This window comes from Oratosquilla oratoria, chromosome 36 (genome assembly GCF_046742065.1).
Source record: "Oratosquilla oratoria isolate Oo_2021 chromosome 36, ASM4674206v1, whole genome shotgun sequence".
NCBI lineage: Eukaryota > Metazoa > Arthropoda > Malacostraca > Stomatopoda > Squillidae > Oratosquilla > Oratosquilla oratoria.
In genome coordinates this window covers 29,002,041-29,011,205 of record NC_134812.1, presented here as the reverse complement: position 1 = coordinate 29,011,205, position 9,165 = coordinate 29,002,041, and the positions used below count along the sequence as shown (strand labels likewise).

General features: G+C 38.2%; 2 protein-coding genes across 2 annotated transcripts; both read left to right on the top strand.

The window, feature by feature from the left end:
* Nucleotides 1-769: 769 nt before the first annotated feature.
* On the top strand, nt 770-1,432 carry LOC143019191 (uncharacterized). Its single transcript, XM_076174885.1, has one exon. It carries the CDS (start codon nt 859-861, stop codon nt 1,411-1,413), a length of 555 nt encoding a protein of 184 aa, XP_076031000.1. The 5' UTR covers nt 770-858; the 3' UTR covers nt 1,414-1,432.
* A 6,374-nt stretch (nt 1,433-7,806) lies between these two features.
* Nucleotides 7,807-8,626, top strand: LOC143019190 (uncharacterized). Its single transcript, XM_076174883.1, has one exon. The coding sequence runs from the start codon at nt 7,920-7,922 to the stop codon at nt 8,472-8,474; it is 555 nt and encodes a 184-aa protein (XP_076030998.1). The 5' UTR covers nt 7,807-7,919; the 3' UTR covers nt 8,475-8,626.
* The last annotated feature ends 539 nt before the right edge of the window (nt 8,627-9,165 follow it).

The following is a 9,165-nucleotide window of genomic DNA, read 5'->3' as shown; positions in this document are numbered from 1 at the left end:
CTTCAAATCAGTTCAATAGTGTAATTAAGATAAACATTAATCATAGTCTAATTAAGACAAATTGCCGTGCATATTATTCCAATGTTTTATAATTATGTATATGTGCATACATATGTGTGAAAGTGGTTACACTGTATTCACATGTATGTATGCAAAAAAAAAAAAAAAAAAAAAAGATAACACGTGCGATATACTGAAATCAAATTACCATCAAATAATAAATATAAAAGGAGAACGCCAAAGAACAACAAAATAACTAAAGAGATAAATAAAAAATTAATAAATAACATCACAAACTCCCTGAGGAGCCGGTTTAAAAAATCGCACTTGTTATCAAAACATATGCATGTACATACTGAGTAAATTCCGACCCTCCCCTTGCTAGTGGGCACCATTAATACCCAAACAACCAATACCCCTTAAATTCAATAACCTATATAAAGGCAAACTAAAACATGCATATAATAAAAAAAAAAAAAAAAAAAAAAAAAAAAAAAAAAAAAATGCGTACGCACCCCCCTGGTCAACCTCATACGCCCTTCTAACAAAATGACCAACACGACCGTCCAAACATATAAAAAAACCATGCAAGTGGGTCTGCCCCACTCTGTTATACTTAACTTCCTTCATTTTCATTACTGTCGTCTTCTACTAACACCCCAACCCTCCTCCTTAAACCCAGCTTCAAACTATCTATCCCCCCCCCTTTTGTTGTGTTGTTTGTTGCAGACACACACGACCTTCCAGCTTCATCTGCGCAACACCGCGAGTAAGCAGCCGAGCATCATATAAGCCTTATTTTCACGCAGAAGTTTTCCTTGTGAAAGGTTTCTACTCCGTTGATCACCGACATTCATAATGAAAGTCCTGTGCGTCCTGCTCATGTCCCTCGCCTTGGTGGCGGGTAAGAAACTCAAAGACAACAAAGGTGATGCTGCGAGTGGAAGTGGTGGAGCTGGAAATACTCGATTCTTTGGAGGACATCCTCCTCATGCACAAGGTCCTCCCTTCGGAGCCCCTGGTCTTGGAGGTGCTGGTCACTTCGGAGGGAGACCCCATGTCGGAAGACCTCCTTTCGGTCACCAAGGCCATCCCGTAGTCGGCGGCGTCGGTCACGGGATCGGCGGTGGAGTTGTTCCTCCTGTCGCCCCCAGTAGCAACTGCCGATACTGGTGCAAGACTCCTGAAGGAGCGGCCTACTGCTGTGAGAGCAACAACCAACCAGCCGACCCCATCGCAACACAGATCGTCAAGCCCGGTCAGTGCCCACCAGTAAGGCCCGTGTGCCCACGCATCTTCGGACCTCCCATCACCTGCTCGAATGACGGAGCGTGCAGTGGTGTGGACAAGTGCTGCTTTGACAGGTGTCTTGGAGAGCACGTGTGCAAGGCACCTCTTGGATATGGACGATGAAAGGCTAAGGCCTCCTTTCCTATCTTCTCTATAATTTTGTACAAAAAAATCTATTTATTGCAAATAAATTGTTAATTACATTCACTATCTTTGTTGTAACCTTCAAATCAAACCTATGAAATTCCAGGAACCATGAAAGTTTATTTCGTGACTGATGTTTCTTGTAAAGTTAGTATGAAAGAGTGTGCCCCAGGAAGTGGTCAGCTATTGCAGTTAAAGACCTCCACCTTTGTCAGGGGCTCGTGACGGCCACCGATAGTCACCTAAGTTCATGTTGGGGTCATTTTGATTTCCAGTGCATCAGAGAAGCAAGATACTATTGCAAGAGTTTTTCCTCTGGAAACGATATCCCTTTTGAAAATAAATTAATAGATAAACGAATAATTAAAAACGTCGCCGGAGGGCATTCTCTCCAATCACCTTTGCAACTGAGAAGGATTTGGCTTGATTCTCAACGGCACATAATGACCATCATTTTGTCTGGTCAGTTGAGGGAAAAAGTGATTAAGACAACAGATCTTAATTGTTATAGTTAAGGTTTACTCGATAATGATGCCAACTATGATAGACTAATTGTCGGTAGTAAGTTATGATTGGACATTGAATCTAATTTTGGATGTGTTTACAGTTAAATGAATAAAAATATCCATTTGTCAGGCATCATTCTCTACTAATCGGAGTGCTCAAACTGTTATCTTTTACACACCAGCGGCCATTGTCCCCTACATAGATTTTGTTGTGAATAAATTCAGACTGGTTCTTCCTTTATTTCTCTGCTAATGACTGTGTCCAATAATTCCCGTTATTTTAAAACTCGGACCTCAACTACCCAAAACTAAGAAAAACCAAACCAAACCTAACGTAATCTAACTTTATTTAATTTAACGTACTTTAACGTACTCTAACATAACCTAAACCTAACGTCTCTTAACCTAATTTAAACCTAAGCTAAACCCAGTTGAATAATATCCACTTCAACCTCGCCCATACGAACAATCCCACCCACCTCAGCCAAACCTGAAGTAGTCACGTGGTTGGAAGGGAATGGAAAGAATTTGTTAATTGATTTCAAAGCCTCTCCTACCCGTCCTATGGGCATGACTTATTGGAAACTGTGGAAAGTTTCGTAGATATATTTTTAAAGTTGGGAGCTTGTGAAGAAGAAAATAAGCTTACTTCTGGTCGTGAGAGGATCGGGGAGAACAAGGAGGAGGAGGAGGAGGAGGGGGAGGTATTGGATTTGAATTAGGCTGGGATTGAGCTCAAGGAGAGACAAAAACCGGGTTTGCCTCAGGCTTTGTCGACACACGAGGGTAGTTTCAGCGCAAACAGATGCATGGTTCAGAATTCTTACTTTTTTGATAAAGCCTACCAATTTTATTTACAGGATATGACGACAACGACAATATTTCTATTTAAGAAAAGATACAGTACGTTTTCCTATTATCCTCGATATCATGTTTTTTAACATGCCAGAATATGTACGAGAAACCACACTACCACATTAATCGTTAAGCTCCAGTACGCACATGGTGCTACATTCATCAACCACTCGCACCAAGGATTCTTACATTAATGGCCATTTACACGGTCAAACACTTTGACAAACCCGGTTTGTCAGACAAGTGTTTGAAGTGATGTTTGACCGTGTGAATGGGACATTTGGTCGTCAAACACGTTTGTCGAAAGTGTTTGACAACCAAATATCCTATTTGTACGGTGAAATATCACTTCAAACACTTGTTTGACAAACCGGGTTTGTCAAACCATTTGGCCGTCTAAATGCCCCTTTAGGGTAGGTTTGGTAGTGAATACCAACAAAATAGAAGTCCACTGTTAACTCACTGGCTAGAGTGCACTAATCTTAACCCTGGAAATAAATAACAGAAAGACCCGTTAGTATAAAACAGAAATGATACATGTGAAGTAAATGGAATATACTGAGTGCTAAATTATATCACAATTAATCTTACATTTAATACAACAAATAGTCTGACAGCCCCTAATCTAGTAGGGGAAATACTTTACCAGTAAAAATGAAAATTACCCTCTACTCACTCTTTTATTTATTCATTTATTTCTATTTCCGTTTTAGCACCTTTTTAGATGAATATAAACTTCCCATTTTCTAACATAAATAATCTTTACCAAAATCAAGAAAATCACGGGTAGAGTAAAACATTACTCACAACTAACGAGAAACAGAGCTTGATACAAGGATGGGAGACACGTGTTAGATGAAATGCAGTAAACCAATTAATGACTGCCTGGTAAGGAGCATAGAGGTATAAGGATTGAATCTATAACATACAACGAAAAAGGTGAGGACATATTCTTCCATAGGAAGTACTCTGTAAATATCTTGTAAATTTGTAATACATCTATCAACTGATAGTGCCCTCCGAGTAACTTACAACGAAGGAATTCCTCAATCTGAAATTACCCAGCATTAGATACATAATGAGTTAAAACAAATTTTTCTTCCTGTACGGGGCAGAAACATGGAACATAAGGAAGGAAGAGAGGAGGAGTTTTAATGTGTTTGAGATGAGGTGCCTGAGAAGTATGGATAGAGTGAGAAATGAGGAGGAGAGAAAGGATTACAAAGGATTACAAAGGAGGATCATGCCCACAGGAGACCTTTTGATTCATAACTAGGTCGGATGCGAAATTAAATTACAATAATGATAAATAAATAAATAAACAAATAAAACGTCATAACAGCACAAATAATAATAAACAAAATAAATAAATGCATGGGTATAGCTTAATAAAATCGTCTGGCGTTTGCATGGACGAAATATCAGTTGGAAGCCAATGGGACTTATTGGTGGCACTTGCCTCCGCTAATTCGACTGAGTAGAAACGACTTCTGTTACAATATTGTAGAATTTCGCAAGAACATCTCAACAATGTATCTATCAATTGTATAGGTTCAGCCTCTCTTCGTTCGCAATTCATCTTCTTAACGGAATAATAATTTGACATTTGAAAATTTGAAAAACAAAAGATCGTAACCAAAATCGGTCCCACTCAGACGAAGTCGCAAAAGCAAGCAGCACGCTAGCGAGAAGTGGTTGGTTGCTATGGTTACTGATAAAACAAACATGACTGTTGAAGCCTTAGTTCTGAAGATTCGTATCACTGAATCCCGATTCTTTTATTATTTTTGTTCACAATCATTTTTTGGTTCATACCAAGTGATTCTATAACTTAAGAAACTTACCTTAGGGGGGAAAATAGATAAAGCATAAAAGAAAATTGTCAAGCTCGCTCTTCGTCAATTTCTTTATAAAAAGAACAGAGAATTTTATTCAGCTGAGGGCTAGCCCAATGAAACCCAAATCATTTCAATCAATTTCTTGACTTAAGGCTCTTACTGGCCTGCAACTAATCTTTTTAGTCCAGTTGAAAATACGCCCAAAAAATTTCAGAGCCCATTAGACTTTTACATGTTTCGTAATGAAGCCCTTTAAAAAAGAAAGTCCATAAAAGCTTTTTAATGCCAAAAAGGTCTCTTCAATGACCATAGCGTGTTGTAGCCCATAATCTTTTAGCTCAAGTTAAGATACGCCCAAAATTTTTCAGAGCCCATTAGACTTTTCCAAGTTTCGTAATGAAGCACTTTAAAAAAGAAAGCCCATAACAGCTTTTTACTGCCAAAAAGGGCTCTTCAATGACCTTAGCGTGTTGTAGCCCATAATCATTTTAGCCTAAGTTAAAATACGCCCAAAATTTTCAGAGCCCTCTAGACTTTTCCATGTTTCGTAATGAAACCCTTTAAAAAAGAAAGCCCATAACAGCTTTTTAATGCCAAAAAGGTCTCTTTATTGACCTTAGCGTATTGGACTCTTGCCCATAGAGTCAATAACGGGTAACGTCGGTCCCTTTATGGCTGCCCAAGCCATGTCATCTCTTTACGGGACTTGACTCTCGTCCTTAGAGTCATTTAAGGGGAGTGCCGGTCCCATTGTGGCTGCCCAAGCCACTCTTCTTCGGGAAGCTCTTCATCGGCGTCTGACCCCCTGGAGGGACGCTCCCTGCTGAGACGTCGATCGGAAATTCTTCTGCGCCCAACTTCTTGGTCTTCTGCAGGGCAGGGTCACTCTCGGGTAGAAACATGCTCATGACACAGATTGATGTTACAATAAAAATAACATTATTATTATTATTACTATTATTATTATTATTATTATTATTATTATTATTATTATTATTATCATTATTATTATTATTATTATTATTATTATTTATTATTAATCATTATTAATTATTATTATTTAATTTTATTATTAGTTATTTTTTTTTTTATTTTATTATTATTATTGATTATCATTATCATTATTATTATTATTTAATTTTATTATTATTATTAATATTTAATTTTATTATTATTATTATTATTATTATTATTATTATTATTATTATTATTATTATTATTATTATTATTATTATTATTATTATCATTATTATCATTATTATCATTATTATCATTATTATTATTATTATTATTATTATTATTATTATTATTATTATTATTATTATTATTATCATTATTATTATTATTATTATTATTATTATTATTATTATTATTATTATTATTATTATTATTATCATTATCATTATCATTATCATTATCATTATCATTATCATTATCATTATCATTATTATTATTATTATTATTATTATTATTATTATTATTATTATTATTATTATTATTATTATTATTATTATTATTATTATTATTATTATTATTATTATTATTATTAATATTATTATTATTATTATTATTATTATTATTAGTAGTAGTAGTAATGTAGTAGTAGTATTAGTATTAGTAATAGCAGTAGTTGTAGTATTAGTATTTGTAATATCAGCATTAGAATTAGTATTAGTATTAGTATTAATATTAGTATTAGTAGTAGTATTAGTATTAGTAGTATTAGTGTTAGTATTAGGATTAGTATTAGTGTTAGTATTAGTATTAGTATTAGTATTAGTATTAGTATTGATATTAGTATTGGTATTGGTATTAGTATTAGTCATGGTATTGGTATTAGCATTAGTATTGGCATTAGTATTAGAATTAGTACTAGTATTAGTATTAATATTTTATGAGGAGCGTGTACATAATGTGGACTTGGGCTCATTCACTTTACGACTTGAAGTGGGACGAGTCCAAGGGCAATGGTATTATAGGCTTGTCTGGCAGAGGTGATGGCAGAAAAGAAAAAACAACCAAAAATCAGTACCCTGCGTGGATGAGATGTAGACTACTATTCCCACTCTTAAGATCAGCCCTCCTACGTCTGAGAGGTACCAGGTCCTCATCCCCTAAATCAGCCCACATACAGAACCTCTATTTTGAGCATAGATAGAGGAGAACAGGGATGGGACGGGAGTTGGGAGATAGGGTTGATGAAAGAGTATTAGGATGGTTTGGACACATGGAAAGAATGAGTGAAGAAAGACTAGTAAAAGAGGTGTGGAAGGCAGAGGTGGAAGGAGTAAACATGAGGGGTCGACCTAGGATGAGATGGATGGATGGGGTAAAAGGGGCATTGGGAAAGAGGGGAATGTCTGTTGAGGAAGGACGGGAGAGGACAGAAGATTGGGGTGAATGGGGAATGGTTGTGTATGGGTGATGCTGTAATGCATGAGGTGGAGCGGGTGGGGGATGGAGGGTGAGGGAATATGTATGAGAAATAAATTGACGCAGCCCAAAGGGATTTCTCCCCGTCTTGTCCTTTTCTGCATGAAAGGACGGAGAGGGGTGTCACCGATTTAATGAAGCGGCCTTGTTGTGGATGTACTGGGTCTTGCGACACTGCTTCTGACCTAGGGCAGTGAACAAGATGCAGGGATGATCCATCATCCAGGAGGTGCCAAGATGAGAGGGAGAGAAGAGGGTAGAGGGGAGTGGATTATGTAAGGGACGGAATAGATGGGAGTTGATTCTATGCTTTTGTTTTTTGGCTACCTCCCTTGTAAGGGGGAAAAACCTTTGTTTTATATATATATATATATATATATATATATATATATATATATATATGTATTTATATATATATATATATATATATACATATATATATATGTCTGTGTGTGTGTGTGTGTGTATATTCGTCTAAGCAGCAACAAATAAAACTCCTCGTTAACCTCTGAAGGGTTTTCACACTTGTAACCGTTTCCAGTAAAGATTGTGCTGTTTTGACGTAGAGCATATAAACCCCTGGACATGGAGTATGTGAAGAAAAGCGGAGGGAATACAAGTTCATTAAAACTGAGTGTAGCAAACGGGGAAGTGTGGAAGGGGGTGGAGGGAAGGAATAGTGGGACGGGTTGCAGCTATATAAGCACTGGCGGGACGAGAGCAGAGACACACGACCTTCCAGGTTCATCTGTGCAACACCGCGAGTAAGGAGGCGAGCATTATATACACCTCATTTTCCCGCAGAAGTTTTCCTTGTGAAAGATTTCTACCCTGCTGATTAACGACATTCATAATGAAAGTCCTGTGCGTACTGCTCGTGTCCCTCGCCTTGGTGGCGGGTAAGAAACTCAAAGACAATAAAGGTGATGCTGCGAGTGGAAGTGGTGGAGCTGCAAATACTCGATTCTTTGGAGGACATCCTTCTCATGCACAAGGTCCTCCCTTCGGAGCCCCTGGTCTTGGAGGTGCTGGTCACTTCGGAGGTAGACCACATGTCGGAAGACCTCCTTTCGGTCACCAAGGCCATCCCGTAGTCGGCGGCGTCGGTCACGGGATCGGCGGTGGAGTTGTTCCTCCTGTCGCCCCCAGTAGCAACTGCCGTTACTGGTGCAAGACTCCTGAAGGAGCGGCCTACTGCTGTGAGACCAACAACCAACCAGCCGACCCCATCGCAACACAGATCGTCAAGCCCGGTCAGTGCCCACCAGTGAGGCCCGTGTGTCCACGCATCTTCGGACCTCCCATCACCTGCTCGAATGACGGAGCGTGCAGTGGCGTGGACAAGTGCTGCTTCGACAGGTGTCTTGGTGAGCACGTGTGCAAGGCGCCTCTAGGATATGGACGATGAAAGTCCCCAATCCTGCTCTCAAGAACTTTGTTCCTATCGCAATTCGGCACATCTGCAACATCGCACTGACTCCATGATATATATATGCCATGCCCATACAAATCATACATTTTTATACATAGTACAACAATCTATTTATTGTAAATAAACTGTTAATTACATTCATTGCCTTTGTTGTAGCCTTCAAATCTAACCTATGAATTCTCTGAAACCATGAAAGTTTATTTCATGACTGTGATGCTTCTTGTAGAGTTAGTATGAAAGAGTGTGTCCCAGGAAGTGGTGAGCTATTGCAGCAAAAGCCTCTACCATTGTCAGGGGCTCGTGACGGCCACTGTTAATCACCTAAGGTCATGATGAAGTCATTTTGATTACCAATGCATCAGAAAAGCAAGATGATATCGTCAGAAACGATGTCGTCCTTGAAAAAAAAAATAGATAAATGAATAAGTAAAAGACACCGCCGGAGGGCATTCTCTCCAATCACCTTTGCAACTAAGAAGGATTTGTCTTGATTCTCAACGGCTATTAATGACCATTTCATAGTCTGGTCAGCTGAGGGAAACGGTGATTACGACAACGGATCTCAACAACTATCATTAGGCTTTAGTCGATAATGATGGCAAATATGATAGATTAATGGTCGCTAGGAAGTTATTATTGGGTATTAGATTCCATTGTGGATGTGTTT

Excerpts from the sequence above, each read along its gene's own strand:
- LOC143019191 (XM_076174885.1), top strand. The coding sequence starts at position 859 with ATGAAAGTCCTGTGCGTCCTGCTCATGTCCCTCGCCTTGGTGGCGGGT.
- LOC143019190 (XM_076174883.1), top strand. The coding sequence starts at position 7,920 with ATGAAAGTCCTGTGCGTACTGCTCGTGTCCCTCGCCTTGGTGGCGGGT.